The sequence below is a fragment of the Ranitomeya imitator genome, chromosome 8, assembly GCF_032444005.1.
Source record: "Ranitomeya imitator isolate aRanImi1 chromosome 8, aRanImi1.pri, whole genome shotgun sequence".
Lineage (NCBI taxonomy): Eukaryota > Metazoa > Chordata > Amphibia > Anura > Dendrobatidae > Ranitomeya > Ranitomeya imitator.
Window position 1 is genome coordinate 64,786,035 of NC_091289.1, and position 17,995 is coordinate 64,804,029.

General features: G+C 43.4%; 1 protein-coding gene across 1 annotated transcript in view; it reads left to right on the top strand.

Annotated features, from left to right (window-relative positions):
* CCDC134 (coiled-coil domain containing 134) overlaps nucleotides 1–14,272 on the top strand; it is a 57,709-nt gene extending 43,437 nt beyond the window's left edge. The window contains exons 3-7 of the mRNA XM_069737039.1: nucleotides 1,397–1,518; nucleotides 7,845–7,929; nucleotides 11,171–11,352; nucleotides 11,587–11,658; nucleotides 13,919–14,272. Of these exons, the coding sequence (XP_069593140.1) occupies nucleotides 1,397–1,518; nucleotides 7,845–7,929; nucleotides 11,171–11,352; nucleotides 11,587–11,658; nucleotides 13,919–14,044 (587 nt within the window). The 3' untranslated portion in view covers nucleotides 14,045–14,272. The remainder of the gene's footprint in view (nucleotides 1–1,396; nucleotides 1,519–7,844; nucleotides 7,930–11,170; nucleotides 11,353–11,586; nucleotides 11,659–13,918) is intronic.
* The last annotated feature ends 3,723 nt before the right edge of the window (nucleotides 14,273–17,995 follow it).

Here is a 17,995-nt window from a genome sequence, read left to right on the forward strand (position 1 = left end):
CCAGTGCCAAGGTCACTGCCAGTACCCAGTGGGGCTGGTCCTAAGCTCTAGTATTAAACCTGACCTTGTGTTAAAAATGACCTCAATGTGAATAAGGGCCGAACAGGACCAGGGCCCACCTATTGGCAACCAGCCAGCGAAAGCTATAGAGACATAATGGCCAGCTCAAATAAAGGAAGGTCACAGTCTTACCTGCACTGGGTGCGAGAACCTAAAGCAAAACTGGAAGAAGTGAACTGGAGCATAAGTTGGTATACATGCAACATGTGAGAGCATGTTCACACAGACACACAACCTAAGAACCAAAAGGAACATGTATACCCTGCTGTATGTAAAGGCAATAGTACATATAAATAACCTTGGGTACTTAGTAAACACAGTTTTGGATAAAAGATTAAAAAAAAGTGTAAAGGTTTTGGTAATTCATCGAGTGGGTAATAAAATTGTGTGGTTTACATTATTATTATTATTATTATTGTTATTATTATTATTATATATTTTAAACATGGATGTCATAGTTAACACCTGTCACTGTTAGGCACCCATCATAGCCTCTGTTTAAAGGGGTTGTCTGGCCTGAAGCTACAAGTTTACAATTACTCTGTGACTGAACACTTGTGGATCCTCACATCGTGCACATTGTACGCTGTGAGGATTCTCCATTGACGACGGCGGACTTGTATGCAAATCGCATTCATGCAATCACATGTGGACACATACTGACTAGACGTGCCCAGCCTTACTCAATGCAAATGAATTGATTGAGACCGGACATGTCTAGTTGGAATGTGGCCAGAATGATGTAAATCACATCACCGCCCACTCCTAATGCCAGCATTTGAGAATCCTGACTTGTAGCTTTAGATAGGACGCCTTTAAGAATACATAGAAGGAGCTCTTCCTGTCATATACAGTAAAGAAACACAAAAAATGTGATGTGAACAAAGGCTTAAAGGGAACCTGTAATGCGCTTCATGCTACCTAACCTCGGGCAGCATGAACCAGACTCTGGCTGCAGGATTTCAGCCAGGTGTTTCAGTGAGAATACAGGTAAAATGATAAGATTAGTGACTAGTGCTGCCTTCCTCCGTCCATGTTCTCCCTGCATCTTGTTATAGCCGAGACCTGTCGGTCATCTGCAGCAGCGCTGGGAGAATACAGCCGGATCTTCTAAATTCATTCTTTCTGAACCTCTGGAGCACGTCTGAGGATAATATACCTGGCTACAATCCTGCAGCCTGATTCGTGCTGTCCGCAGGTTAGGTAGCATAAATGGCGTCTTTAACACATATGGAGAAATACATGAAGGTTTATTCTTACAGACTGTACTGTACGTTGTGACTGATTGTCTTCTGGAAAGGTTTATTCCTGCTATTTAGGCCTTGACAGATTGTAGATAAGAAGCTTTTTGAGGTGAAGAGGAAGGATCAGATCAATGCCCTCAATAACCTAATTGAACTAAATGATGTCAACCAGCAGTACAAGATTATTGACATAATGTTGAAGGGTCTTTTCAAGGTGAGATTCTTCCCACACCATTTAATGCATGTGCCATGCTACCTCTGATTGTGTGGGCACCCTGACTGTATAAAAGTTATTTTTTTTGTATCGTATTCAAGAGTATAGACTGTCCTGCGTCTTCATGTGCGTTTGCACTGCAAGACTATTGTGAACTACCAATCTCAGAATGCTTTTTCATGATAATCACGCACTGTAAGCAGGCTGCCAGTAACAGGTTTACCTAGGTTTATTGACACCCTTAGCAATAATTCCCCACTCCTCATACTGTCTGCATCAATCGCCCCATCCTTCTTATATTGTGTTTGCACAACTCCCTCACAAACCCCTCCTCACTGTGTCCACACCAAAACACACCTCACTCCTAATGCTGTTTTCTCACAAATCCCCCCCTCTGCTCATACTGTGTCTGCACCAATTCTGCCTCCTAATACTGTCTGCACAAATCCCCTGCATCTTCTTCTCAGTGTGTCTGCGCCAAACCACACCCTGCTCCTTATCGTGTGTCTGCACAAATCCCCCATAGCTCCTCATACTAATTGCACCAATCCCTCCCTCTCTCCTCATACTGTATCTGCACCAATGCCACCTTGCTCCTTCTACTGTGTCTGCATGATCCGCTCCACTCCTCCTAGTGTGTCTGCACTAATCCCCCTCACTTGGCATACTGTGTTCTCAATAATCCCACCCCCGACGCCGACGTTCACTGCACTTCTGGGGTGTTGGAAAGTGACATCAGCAGCTTTAGAAATGATGTGGTTGCACTGCTGATGTCATTCAGAGCCTGAAGTGCCCGCATTCTGAGATATGCGAGTATAATGGATTGCTGGGAGTCGGGCGCAGCATCTTCTCAGTGCCAGTTGTCAGCTTGATAGCCAGCACAAAGAGCGGCTGACTCCCACTCCGGGGGGCGGCAAAATGCAGCTACCAGGGTGACACACTGGACCGCCAGATCATCCCTCGCCAATCGCCCAACAAACAAGCAAAACACTAATTTGCCTGTGAAATGATCTTTTGTGCTGCACAGGAGATCATTGTTTTCAGCAGCACATTGTCCTTTAACAGAACCTGTGCTTCTGAGAACGGTGGCAGCATATTCCCTGCACAGCTTATTACAGATGGTCCAGTGTGTATCTGAGGTGCGGTCGGCCTATGTAAACAGGCTATTAAATGACTGCCAATTGGTAGATATTTACCTATCATTGCTCTTTTAACACTGCAAATCGGGTGGTGTGAATGCATCCTTACAGTCGTTTTTTTAGTACAAAAGATGTAAGAGTACAATGCTTTTAATAGGTTTTCACAAATAGACTAACTGTATGAAACACTGACTGAAATCCCAAGTTATTAAAGGGGTTCTCTGCGTCTCCATGGTTTGGATCTGACCTGCTAGATGAATAGGATGCGCTGTAGTAACAGGCACAGCCAATTGTAGGCTCGAGGTGTAAGCAATGGAGGACCCTTCAGGCTGTGTTCATATGTTGCGGCCACATAATGTTTATTACACAGTCGTGGCAAAATCACATTGTTTTGTCACTATTTGCCAAAATTGCAGCAAAAAAGTTAAAGTACTACAACAGCAGCAGCAGCAAAGAAACCACGGAATCACAGCTTTGTGAACACAACTTTAGGCTGGTTTCACACGTCATTGACATTGGTGAATGATGCTTCGCTATCAGCAGCTCATTCCCCAGTGGTTTTCAGCCCTGGGACGGTCGCATATTGGCACCGTTCAGGTTAAAAACGATTTATCCCCCCGACATGGATTGCAGCGTGGGACACGACGACGGACAGGTATAGTATATTGTTGTTTTTTTATTTTATTACAGGAGGTTGATGGCTTTGGGGAATTAGGCTTTGCAGTAAGTATTGTTTAATTTTAGAATATTAAAGGAGTCTGTGTCATTTTTTAAAATAAAGGATTTTATTCTGGCCGTGTCTTTAACATATAACTATAGGATTAGTAATGGAGAGGGGTCTTATAGATACCTCTCCATTACTAAGCTGTTGGCTTGATGTCACCTGACAGAGATCACCACAGACCTGACGCATGGACTGGCCCCGGGTCTCCTGACCCCAGCTTCACAGCTTCATATATGGCTGAGATGCAAGTCAATTCAGGTCAGGAGACCTAAAGTCAGAGGACCCTTGGCTGGTTTAGTATTCAGAAAGTGATCGAAGAATTTGTGGAACTCTCCTACATATGGGTTGGCCGGAACCAAGTGTGATTAGATGTAATTAAAAACCAGATGGTGAGGGGAGGAGTGCTCAGTCAGTAAGCTAACATAGAAATGACAGAAAAATTACTGGCACATCAAATCTTGTGTGAATAGGTGCATACCAGGAGCAGCTACCTCCATATATAATATACAAAAAAAGGTTGCACTCTATCGTGCCAAAACACGTCAAATCTAATATATAATTGCCTAGAATACTACTTCCTGCAATTTGTGCCAACTTCCGTGGCTTTGTCCGGAGCTAATGTCCGGAGCTAATGTGCGGAGATAATGTCCGGAGCTAATGTCCGGAGATAAGTGACGTCAACAGTGTCCAGTGTCTGATTGGTTGCCGCCTGCTGCGAGCGACCAATCAGAAACGTGCCGTACTGTGACACACTCCGCCCGCCATTTTGGTGTGATTTTTGAATTTTTACCTCACAGCAAGTTTCTACTGCGTGGAGGCGGGCCCAGTGACGTTGCTCTGCAAGCTCTTGCCGAATTTCGTCAAAAAAATGATAATACCATTTACCAAAACTATATATATTTAGTTGTGAAGTGGTTCAGTGACATTTTCACACCAATTTTGAACTTTTGTTTGGTGTTTTCTCCATATACTGCCTATTATTTTTGTTCTTTCTTACTATTATTTATTAATTGTATTATTCTTACATTTGAATAAATAAAGTATATATGGATTCTAGACTCCCGATTCTTTAGAATCGGGCTGCCATCTAGTATGAAATAATGAAATATGAATAGCAAAATGGCTTTTTGAACATTAGGAAAAAATTTTTGAGATGCTTGGCACAGAATTTGGCCCATATGTAGGCTTTGCTGAGAGAGTTGTCCATATTCGCCAAGCATACAGACATTAGCCTTCGGTAAGTGTTCACATTTGGACAGGGAGGTCAGGGAGCCATCAGTTTAATGAGACCACCTTGACGATGGTTGATGGGCTCACACTATTTGGCCAAATTCTGTGCTAAGCGTCTCAAAAAAATTTGGATATTAAATTTCCCAGAGGAGCATTTCACGGCAAATAAGCCTCCTTACCTTGACAAGCCAGAGCTGGTATGTCACTCTCCACAAGGAGAAACATTACCCCTTATATATTATATAGAGTCATTACAAACAGAGTGATCTATTTCAAGTGTTTATTGCTGTTAATGTTGATGATTATGGCTTACAGCCGATCAAAACTGAAACGTCATTATCTCAGTAAATTAGAATACTTTATAACACCAGCATGAAAAATGATTTTAAAATCTGAAATGTTGGCCTACTGTAATATATGTTCAGTAAATGCACTCAGTACTTGGTCGGGGCTCCTTTTGCATCAATTTCAAATGTGGCGTGGCATTGAGGTGATCAGCCTGTGGCACTGCTGAGGTGTTATGGAAGCCCAAGTTGCTTTGATAGCAGCCTTCAGCTCGTCTGCATTGTTAGGTCTGGTGCCTCATCTTCCTCTTGACAATACTCCATAGATTCTCTATGGGGTTAAGGTCAGGTGAGTTTGCTGGCCAATCAAGCACAGTGATACTGTTGTTTTTACACCAGGTATTGGTAATTTTGGCAGTGTGGACAGGTGCCAAGTCCTGCAGGAGAATGAAATTTCCATCTCCAAAAAGCTTGTCAGCAGAAGGAAGCATGAAGTGCTCTAACATTTCAAGGTAGACGGCTGCGCTGACTTAGATCTTGATAAAACACAGTGGACCTACACCAGCAGATGACATGGCTCCCCAAAACATCACTTATTGTGGAAACTTCACATTAGACCACAAGCAGCTTGGATTGTGGCCTCTCCACTCTTCCTCCAGACTCTGGAGCCTTGATTTCCAAATGAAAGGCAAAATTTACTTTCATCTGAAAACAACACCTTGGACCACTGAGCAACAGTCCAGTTCTTTTTCTCCTTGGCCCAGATAAGAGGCTTCTGATGTTGTCTATTGGTCATGAATGGCTTGACACAAGGAATACGACACTTGTAGCCCATGTCCTGGTTACATCTGTGTGTGGTCGCTCTTGAAGCAATGACTCCAGCAGCAGCCCACTCCTTGTGAATCTCCCCCAATTTTTTGAATGGCCTTTTCTTAACAATCCTTTCAAGACTGCAGGTATCCTGGTTGCTTGTGCACCTTTTTCTACCACACTTTTGCCTTCCACTGAACTTACCATTAATATTCTTGGATACAGCACTCTGTGAACAGCCAGCTTCTTTAGCAATGACCTTTTGTGGCTTATCCTGCAGTGTGTCAATGACTGCCTTCTGGACATCTGTCAGGTCAGCAGTCTTCCCCATGATTGTGGAGCTACTGAAACAGACTGAGGGACCTTTGTAAACTCTTAGGAAGCCTTTACAAGTGTTGTTTTGTTAATTATTCTAATTTACTGAGATAACGACTTTTGACTTATCATAATGACATAATCATTAATGTTAACAGGAATAAACACTTGAAATAGATCACTCTGCGTGTAAAGACTCTATATAATGAGTTTCACTGTTTGTATTGAAGAGCTGAAATAAATTAACTTTTTGATGATATTGTAATTTACAGAGTTCACGTGTATGTTTTGTTTGAAGAGAGCATGGTCCTCATCATACACAGGAGATTACCTAATCACTGCTGAACTGAGAGATTTCCATCAGCCACCACTAGAGGGCGCGGATTGCATAATGTATTTTTGTAGAGATGTGCGTGTGCATTTACATCTTCCTCTAATGCAGGATGTCAAACTCAAATACACAAAGGGTCAAATTAAAAAAAACTTTGACAAAGTTGTGGGCTAACCTTGATATCTATTTTCAAAAAATGTCTACAATTGAGGACGTTTTTCTTTATCATTAAATTTAATGATGAACCTCTACATATAGAAAGAAATTTAAAGGGGTTTTCCCACTAACATAAAGTACATTTTAATTAAAAGATCTTAGACTAAAATAAACACACAATCAGAAATGGGATATTCTGGAATAATATAATATTTTATGTAAGGGCAGTAAAAAGCATATGGTCCAATGGCCTAATTTAAATATGTAATAACAAAGGAAAAAAACCTTGAATTAATAATACAAATAAAGTATGATGCCAACAAAAGTGCCCCTCAAACACAGTATAGTACCCAGACAGTGGTACCTTCCACATACACTGTATGAAGACCCTGCTGTACCCCCCAGCAAAGTATTTTGACCTCAACATTGTGATCCTAACACAGCCCTATACACAGTATAATGGCCCTACATAGTCCTCCCCACTGTATTTTTGGCCCCACGTAGTCTTCGACACAGTATAATTGGCCCTGCATAGTCCTCCACACAGTATAATGGGCCTCACATACTTGTCCACACAATATAATGGGCATTACATAGTCCTTCAAACAAAAAAATGGTTTTTCTTAGTCCTCCAAACAGTATAATGGGCCCCACATAGTCCTCCACACAGTATAATGGGTCTCACATACTCGTCCACACAATATAATGGGCATTACATAGTCCTCCAAACAGAATAATGGGCCTGTCTTAGTCCTCCACACAGTATAATGGGCCCCACATAGTCCTCCACACAGTATAATGGGCCCCACATAGTCATACACACAGTGTAATGGACCGCACATAGACCTCCGTATAGTATAATGGACCTTACATAGTTCTACATACAGTATAATTGGCCCCATATAGTCCTCAATACAAAATAATGGGCCCCACATAGTCTATACAGTATAATGACCCCATGAGTCCTCCATATAGTATAATTGGGGTGCGGTACTGTCATCGCGGGCCAAATATAATCACCCTGTGGTATAGATTTGTCCCACTGCCCAGAGTTTGACGTATGTTCTAGTGGCAGCTGCTTGTTGTCTTTAACTTCTAAATATGGCTAATTAGCCTCATTAAATTACAATAGCAAAACCTCACAATGTTGGGTTTTTTAGAGATTAGTTACATTTATTTATACATACATTATTTTTGTCCTGGGGGAATAGTAAAGGCTGGGCTAGATAAATGTCCTAACACGTGATGAATTTCCTAACCATATCCCAAATGTGACGGAATTATCTGCGCCATGTTGACTCATGAAAGCTCCACATTTGTACGATTTCCTGTAACAGGTGCTGGAGGACTCGCGCCTTGTTCTGATTGCGGCAGGAGTACAGCCCGATGGCCCATTCCCTGCGGATGAGAAGATTAAAGATGGTAAGAGAGATGGTGGCTCATTTGTAAGGTAGAAGCCATTCATTACATCAAGTTGAAAAGCTTTTTTTTTTCATTTACTCTTGAGAATTTCCAACCTACTGTAAAATACCCTTCGGGCTCAGTTCCCACAATAAATATTTTAGAGTTTTTGATGTTGCAGATCTTCTGTATCATTTCCTTACAACTTAGGTTATGAGTTTGTGTATTTTACATGCATTTTTATCACTTTTTCTGCTGTGGTTTATGCCTCCTTTAGGTCTCCTGCTTTGTTTTGGATTCTTCTTGTTAATTAGCTTTGATAAAACTTTAGTGATGAAGTCGCGTGCGGATTACATGCTTTTTTTGTGCATTTCTGCTGTACACACTAAAACTGCACATGAGCTTTTTACCTGCAGATTTTTCTCATATCATTCAATTCTGTGGGAAATAATAAAACCCAAATTAAACACATATTTACCACTAGATGATTTGACATGTTGCCGATTTCACAAATGGTCCGTTTGCGATGCTTTAAAATGAGAAAAATGTGGGTATGAGATTTCAATAAATCCCACTCACTTTACTTCTTGTGGGAATTTAGCCAAAAACTTGTTAGACGGTACAGTGGCTCAGTGGGTAGCATTGTTTATTTGCAGCACTGGGGTTCTGAGCTCAAATCCCACCAAGGACAACATTTTTCTTTAGTTCTTATGTTCTCTCTGTTTTCTCTAGTTTCCTCCCAGAATACAAGGACCTATTGATAGAGAGTCTGGATAGTGGGTGCGGGCAATGTCTGTCTCCTGGCATGCAGGTATCGCCTTTACTTTGCTGTTCCAGCCGGGAACCATAGTCTGAGACCAGTCTTGTCAAGCATTGCCCCATCCAGCTTCTCCCAGAGTTGCTAGAGGTGATTGACAGCTCTCCCCATAGCAAGGGACCTGTCAATCACCTACAGCCGTGGTGGCAGCCGAGTGTGTCAGAATATTATACCTGGCTGCAGTTGTGTAGTGAGGATGGGGTACATGAGTCAGGTGAGAGGCTCCCTTAAAGATCTGTGACACTTTGTTAGCAAGAGATATAACATAACTGTATAAATAATGTATTGCTATTGTGTGGCACTTTCTACTTCTAATGTATTCACTGAGTGATAAGTAACTGAAAGTTAAAAACTGATTTTCTTTCTTTTTTTAGTTATGTGTCCGTTATCTTTTAGAAAATCTAATGTGTGCAGCTGTATATATGACAAATATACTGTACTAGATGGTGGCCCGATTCTAACGCATCGGGTATTCTAGCATATGTATGTATTTTTGTATATAGCAGCCACATAGTATATAGCACAGGCCACGTAGTATATAGGAGCCATGTAGTATATAGCAGACATGCAGTCTATAACACAGCCCATGCAGTATATAACACTGCCCACGTAGTATATAACACAACCCACGCAGTATATAATACAGGCCACATAGTATATAACACTGCCCACGTAGTATATAGCAGCCACACAGTATATAACACAGCCCACGCAGTATATAACATAGGCCACATAGTATATAACAAGCCCATGCAGTATATAACACTGGCCACGTAGTATATAGCAGCCACGCAGTATATAAAACTGCCCACGTAGTATATAGCAGCCACGCAGTGTATAACACAGGCCACATAGTATATAACACTGCCCACGTAGTATATAGCACAGCCCATGCAGTATATAACACAGGCAACATAGTATATAACACTGCCCACGTAGTATATAGCAGCCACGCAGTATATAACACAGCCCACGCAGTATATAACATAGGCCACATAGTATATAGCACAGCCCACGTAGTATATAGCAGCCACGCAGTATATAACACAGCCCATGCAGTATATAACACAGGCCACATAGTATATAGCACAGCCCACGTAGTATGTAGCAGCCACACAGTATATAACACAGCCCACGTAATATATAGCACAGCCCACGAAGTATATAACACAAGCCACAAAGTATATAACACAGCTCACGCAGTATATAACACTGGCCACATAGTATATAGCAGCACGCAGTATATAAAACTGCCCACGTAGTATATAGCAGCCAAGCAGTATATAACACAGGCCACATAGTATATAACACAGCCCACGCAGTATACAACACTGGCCACGTAGTATATAGCAGCCACACAGTATATAACACAGCCCACATAGTATGTAACAGTGTGGGCACTATATCCCTGTTAAAAAAAAAAAAAAATAATTAAAATAAAAAATAGTTATATACTCACCCGCCGGTGTCCAGCGAAGCTGTCCCGATGCGCGCGCTGCTGCTGCCAGCTTCCGCTGCTGCTGCTAAGTCTTCTGGGTAATTTCCAATGCATCTCTGGGAACGGAAGCTGGTGGCAGCCGCGCGCGCTTCGGCAGACGATGGAAGGTGAGAATAGCAGGTTTTTTGTTTTTTTATTATTTTTAAGATTAGATCTTTTTACTATTGATGCTGCATAGGCAGCATCAATAGTAAAAAGTTGGTCACACAGGGTTAATAGGAGCATTAACGGAGTGCGTTAGCCGCGGCATAACGCGGTTCGTTAACGCTGCCATTAACCCTGTGTCAACGTTGACTGGAGGGGAGTATGGAGCGGGCCCTGGGCACTGACCGAACGGAAGTAGGGAGGGACTAATTCTCGGCCGGACTGTCAGCGACGCGGGATTTCCGTGACAGACAGACAGACGGAAGTACCACTTAGACAATTATATAGTATGTTTGTCATATACGGCTATATCGTTTATGTATAACTGTGTACTATATACATTGAATTTGGCTGAAAAAATTCCTTTCTCTACAGTAAAAAAACAAAAAACAGTAGAAATTCCAAATGAATTCATACAATACATACATATATTGTACACAGTATTGTCCAATCGCTGCATGAATAGCCTGTGCCTTCAGTAGTACAGTACTGAACAGTGGAGTCCCAATGACAGATCTAACAAGGCGACTCTGCAGATCTGCCCCAGCCTGCACGGCAAACTGGAAAATGGAGCTGTACAAAACAGGAAGTCTCCGTCCTTTGTGTGTGCTACTAGAATGAAAGATATCACGTCAGGTTATGTAGAGAGTAACATTACAAAATATCAATGAAATGATTTGTTGTTGTTTTTTTATAGTTAATTGATGCATTCCCTTCAGTATTTGTTAAGTTTTGGCAGCGTTTAGTATTGGATCTTCTAATTCTCTGCTGTTTGCCACCTTCTTTGTGTATCTCGGTTGCAGCCTATTCACACACCGTGGAGAATTCTGCTTTCTTTGGTGATGTCGTACTACGTTTTCCCAAAATCGTTCACCATTACTTTGATCGAAATTCCAACTGGAACAACCTAATTCGTTGGGGTATCGGCTTTTGTAACCTGAGTGGCATCTTTGACGAGGGTCCACATTCGCAGCTTCTTGGCCTGGTATGTCTTCCCTGCTATGACGGCCTCCTTCTCTGTGTTTGTGCTTCCGGATGTGAAGTTGACATTACAAAACCTCAAAGTGAGCTCCAAATTCCCGTTCCCGTTGTTCCGACCCTGTGTAGTACCCTCACCGTACAGTGTGAACTGTTTGTGTGAGATTTCCCATTGCTGTAGGTGTAGGCTGCCCATGGCTTATCTGACCGCTTTGCCGTGACACTTCACCTCTTATTTTAGATGTCTCAGGAGCTGGGCATCAGTGAAAAGTCTCCGGATTATCGAAATCCTTTTAGAACTGAAAATATGGAAGTAAGTTTGTTTTCCCTTTGACAATATGTTGATTTTACCGTATATTTATTCTTGGTAAATACATGGGACGATCCATATTAATCAATGAGTTTGTTACATTTTCTAACCCCCTATAACTCACAGAAGGTAGGGGCTCAGCAATAAGGGCTATTAATAAAGTTTCTACTGAATGAATTGACTGTATGCTTTATGCCTGGACGAGGTGGGTTCTTCAGAGTCGAACCCCCTCTTTATCACCACTCCTCATTCTGGATGATATCGGTGGCTGCTGAATTCCTTTTTACGGTTTCAGAAAACTCCTGTCCAACGGCAGCAGGTAAAAAACAACCAAACTGGCTTTACTTTCCCTCCCCGAGTCCAGCACTCAGTGTCTGGCCTCGTGTGCCGCCAATCATTGACCGTAGCTGCTGTCTTCTGAGCTCTGTGATTGGCTGCAGCGCTAGCGATGTGACAAGATCAGATGGCGTGATCACTAGACACTCTGCATTGGACCTGGGAATGATGAGTAAGGAACAGTTTTTTTTGTTTTTTTTTAAACAAACTGCAGCCAGAGGACAGAGCATGTCCAAAACCAGAAAACCTTTTTTAACTTTGCATTTGCAAATGTTTTTTGTTAATTAGATAACCCCAAGTGCTTCTCTTGTTGGCAGCTTGCTCTTAGGTGTCCGCCGCCAGTGTTCAGTGGGTGCTGCCGGCTTCATCTAAAGGCAAAGAAAGCAAATGTCCACATTGTGTCTTGCTGTGGTGCTCGCGCTCGGCATCTTGAACTCTACTGACACATGCACTAAACTTGCCCTTAGGCTACTAGTCACCTGATGGAAGCCAGATCAGTGGTCACCTGCCTTTTTAATATTTTTTTTTTCTTGCGGTATGGACTAGTGACTCGGAGTGTGCTTTTTCTGGTGTCTACTACTGTATTACAGTGTATTATGCCCGTCAGTGTTACACACAACGATTATTGCCATGGGGTGCAGCTGAGGAAGCCCCCCTAGATGGAACCGTGCAGAGGATTGGATATGAGTACCCAGTTATTAAAAGAATCATTCCAATATGTTCACTAGTGTTTCTAAATAGAGCATTTCTCCCTTCTGGACGCCAGGGGACATAAATGTTCCTTTTATTTTCCACTACGGTATTACTGACTGACAGTGGATTATCCTCGTCCAGCCAAAGGATTCTCACCATGGCAGAGAGAATATGTGCACGATTGTGGGCTCCACTGTATAAAAAGGACATGGCTGAAGTTGAGCGGGTGCAGAGTAGAGTGACCAAGGGAATGGCTGGACTGCAGTACCAAGACAGGTTATCAAACTTGGGGTTCTTCATTTTAGAAAAACAAAGGCTTAGAGACGATCTTATACACAGATTCTTTACAGTAAGAGCAGTGAGACTAGGGAACTCTCTGCCCCCTGACGTTGTAGTGGATGATTCACTGCTAAAATTCTAGAAGGGCCTGGGTGCCTTTGTTGAAAAATATAAGCTTACAGGTTATGGGCATTGATCCAGGGAACTAGTCTGATTGCCGTATGTGGGGTCAAGAGGAATTTTCCCCCTAATATGGAGCTATTAGTGTCTTCCCCATGGGGTTTTGCCTTCCTTTGGATCAGCTTGTTAGACTTAAGTCCATCAAGTTCAATCCATAGCCTATTTTCAACCTTACAAACTATGAAACTATACGAGCTCCAGCCCTCTGTCAAAGCATTTTATGTTCTGGCAAAATTGGCATTGCCTTCATTCATGTAAGCTGGTCCCAACTACTTGTTATCCACCATCAGGTGAGTTGGTGCCTACTGATATGTGTGTTTGGTGCTTTCACATCTTGATGATAGATACCACAAAACATAGTGCAAAATTAATCTTAAAACTATGCGCTTTAAGCCTATACATGAACCAGGAAAGCACCCATCATCCACTAAACATAGAGCTGGGACCCCCTAATACCAGCATGCACAGAAGGAGTTGCCAACAACAAACTCAAAGCACAGGAAGGATTACTTCTTAAAGGGGTTGTCTGGTATAAAAAACATTTAAAACGCCAAATGAGGGAGTTGAGCAGCCTCCTATATCGGCTACATTGGCACGTGGGGCGTACATCAGACACGCACTGCAAACGCCTTGTGAGATGATTCGTACTTTTACATGTTTGCCTACCGGAAGCTGCCGAATGGTGTTTATAGATTCTAATACTGCTATATAATGTCTCATCAGTTTTGTCACGGAAAATGTGATTGTTCTTTAATACTTTATGTATTTTTCTTAGTTCTTACCCAATACAGATGCTTTTCAGAAAGCTTTAAAAGAAGAAGAGAAACGGAGACGTAAGGAAGAGAAGCGGAAGGAGATCAGGAAAGGTCCTCGGATAACGCGCTCTCGGTCAGAGTTATAACGCTGGGTAACATTGTGCGTCGAGCGGAGGAAGCCTTACAGAACAATACATGTGCCAACGTGACTCCTGCCTGAACCAAGATCTGACAATAACTACTCTAACACTGGATTTAGCCACAAGCGGAAGATGTGCCAGCGGTTCTGTGCGCCAAGAATGCTGAATGTGAATTATCAGCAATTTTATTGATCACTCACAACATGATTCAATCTGTAAAATTGTTTCAAGGAATTTTGAAGGAGCTAGTCTTATTTATCATGTTACCCCCTACACATTAATAATCTTTATTAATAATCTTTATTTTTATATAGCGCTAACATATTCCGCAGCGCTTTAGACATTATCGCTGTCCCCAATGGGGCTCACAATCTAAACAATCTACACATTAGACTAATGTCGGCTGAACCCACCAATATCTAATGTCTATGGGGTCCCAGACAATTCATAGCCTGGGAATGAAGGATCCGGCATGTCCAATTGCTGACTACAGACCCCTTTGTTCTCAAGGAGATAAGTGGCCACCAGAGATCTGGCGGCGGCTTTCTCATAGAGAACACAGGAGCGCTCGACCGAGTGACTGCCCCTTTGTTTTGGAGAGTTGTCAGTGTAGCTGCCAGTCAAAGCATTAGCAAACTGATGCTCATCTACTATGTATAGAGGGCTGACACCCATCTGCTACTGTGTGGAGGGCTTACACCCATCTTCTACTGTGTATAGAGGGCTGACACCCACCTGCTACTGTGTATGGAGGGCTGACACCCATCTAATGTGTATGGAGGGCTGACACTCAGCTACTGAGTATGGAAGGCTGACAGCCATCTCCTGCCGAGCATGGAGGGCTGACGGCCATCTCCTGCCGAGCATGGAGGGCCGTCGGCCATCTCCTGCCGAGTATTGAGGGCTGATGGCCATCTCCTGCTGAGTACAGAGGGCAGACGGCCATCTCCTGCTGAGTACAGAAGGCTATCGGCCATCTCCTGCTGAGTACGGAGGGCTGTCGGCCATCTCCTGCGGAGGGCTGTCGGCCATCTCCTGCTGAGTACGGAGGGCTGTCGGCCATCTCCTGCTGAGTACGGAGGGCTGTCGGCCATCTCCTGCTGAGTGCGGAGGGCTGTCGGCCATCTCCTGCTGAGTACGGAGGGCTGTCGGCCATCTCCTGCTGAGTACGGAGGGCTGTCGGCCATCTCCTGCTGAGTACGGAGGGCTGTCGGCCATCTCCTGCTGAGTACGGAGGGCTGTCGGCCATCTCCTGCTGAGTACGGAGGGCTGTCGGCCATCTCCTGCTGAGTACGGAGGGCTGCCGGCCATCTCCTGCTGAGTACGGAGGGCTGTCGGCCATCTCCTGCTGAGTACGGAGGGCTGTCGGCCATCTCCTGCTGAGTACGGAGGGCTGTCGGCCATCTCCTGCTGAGTACGGAGGGCTGTCGGCCATCTCCTGCTGAGTACGGAGGGCTGTCGGCCATCTCCTGCTGAGTACGGAGGGCTGTCGGCCATCTCCTGCTGAGTACGGAGGGCTGTCGGCCATCTCCTGCTGAGTACGGAGGGCTGTCGGCCATCTCCTGCTGAGTACGGAGGGCTGTCGGCCATCTCCTGCTGAGTACGGAGGGCTGTCGGCCATCTCCTGCTGAGTACGGAGGGCTGTCGGCCATCTCCTGCTGAGTACGGAGGGCTGTCGGCCATCTCCTGCTGAATATGGAGGGCTGACGTCCAGTGGTTCAGATACCTGCACGGAGCAACAGTAGGTTATTTTTTACCATTCTGCCAATGTGATACATACATGTAACATATTTAGGCCACATGCTGCATTGTAGATATTGTGGCAAAACAGCAACAAAGCTGCTATGTGTGAATGCGTAGCCTCGTGGTTAACTCATGTTTTTACTTTGGCGCAAGATAAAAGACCCAAATTTGCAAAACCTTGGATTTTTTAACTCTGAGCACAATTTACCTGCAGTGTGTGACTATAACACTCTTTAAAGATTTTCCCATGAAAGATTTATTAGGTCTCCCGTCTATAGGTGATAGACGTATAATTGTTGCAAGGCACAGTGTTCAGACCCTCCCCAGTCACTAAACCTAAGGGTCTGTTCCCCAGTTCCTCCTTATTGCAGCCAGAGTTAAACTGATGGGCATGGTCGCACATGGCGGCTGCACTCGGATGTCTGTTACTCCCATACACATGGAGAACATTGATTAAGCGCATCTGAACTTGGCCATAATGTGGGAAATCTCTTAAAATTCCTGGTTTACCTTTGAAAGTTTTTGTTTTGCTGCCATTATCTATGGGTTTGTGCATAATTAGTTGTTTTAACTTTTTTTTTTTTTGAGGCCTTCAAAATCAATGCATTTCCAAGTGGAAACCTCTTCAAGAAATGCTCTTTCTATTGAGGAGTTTTTAGTTTTCCGTACTTAAAAAGTAACCATCATTTTAATTTTTATTTCATAATAATAATAATAATTTTATTTATATAGCGCCATCATATTCCGCAGCGCTTAAAGGGAACCTGTCACCCCCCAAATGGAAGATGAGCTAAGGCCACCGGCATCAGGGGCTTATCTACAGTATTCTGTAATGCTGTAGATAAGCCTCCTGATGTAACCTGAAAGATGAGAAAAAGATGTTAGATTATACTCACCTGGGGGGCGTTCCGATCCGATCCGATGGGTGTCGCGGTCCGGTCCAGGGGCCTCTCATCTTCATCAGATGACGTCCTCCTCTTGTCTTCACGCTGCGGCTCCGGTGCAGGCGTACTGATTTGCCCTGTTGAGGGCAGAGCAAAGTACTGCAGTGCGCAGGCGCCGAAAAGGTCAGAGAGGCCCAGCGCCTGCGCACTGCAGTACTTGGCTCTGCTCTCAAAAGGGCAGACAAGGTACGCCTGCACCGGAACGTGAAGACAAGAAGAGGACGTCATCTGATGAAGAAGGGAGGCCCCAGACCGCGACACCCATCGGATCGGACCGCCCCCCAGGTGAGTATAATCTAACCTCTTTTTCTCATCTTTCAGGATACATAGGGGGCTTATCTACAGCATTCCAGAATGCTGTAGATAAGCCCCTGATGCCGGTGAGCTTAGCTCACCTTCCATTTTGGGGGTGACAGGTTCCCTTTAATCAATAGTGCACATGAACATAAGAAGCTTTGTGAAATCTGCTTCTTTCTTCACCTAGAGTCCTAGACAGATCAATCATTCCCAAAATTCTCAATTCCCAGATAACTTCTGTAGTTATTGAAGACAGATTATTCCATTACTGAGAGAGATGGCTGTTGATACTGATAAGATTCTATGTAGACAAAAGGAGGGAGAGTCTCCGTCTCTAGCTCGTCCCTTTCCCTACCTCTTCCCCTATATAATATAGTATAAAATCAATAGTAACGGTCTCCTATCTCAGTAATGTAATAATCTTTCTTCTCTGAATATACATTTTACCAGGGAATGAGAATTTTAAAAATTAATGTTCAGTCCAGGAGGAGAAAAGGGCTGATTTCTCTGATAAGATATATTACAAAGTTGCTTATTTTCATGTCTACTATTGATTTATGAAATAAAATAACCGTCGTTTTAAATTGTAAGCAGTTTTGAAGAGTTTTTTTTAAGCTAATTTGCAGCCATCTGATTGGTCAGTGCCTTGTTTACAGTGGATTCCATCAGAAGCATCTTCACATAACAAATCCTGAAGCTGGAAAAAAAAAAAGCTGAAAAGACTGAAGATATGAACAGAAAAGTGTTTGTTGGTCACATCTCCAGTCTTTTCTCATCAATGAGGATAGTTGTGTAATACCCTGCCAGGAAGCTCTTGTGGCAGCAGCTTCTCTCCCGAGAATTAATGGTTTGAGCGTTGAAATCCAACATGTTCAACCCTTGTTTGCTCCCACATAATCTGTGTGCAGGCTCCACCAGCTCACACACACTAAACCTAGTAATCTCTCTGAAATTTGAGCAGTCGACCAACTTT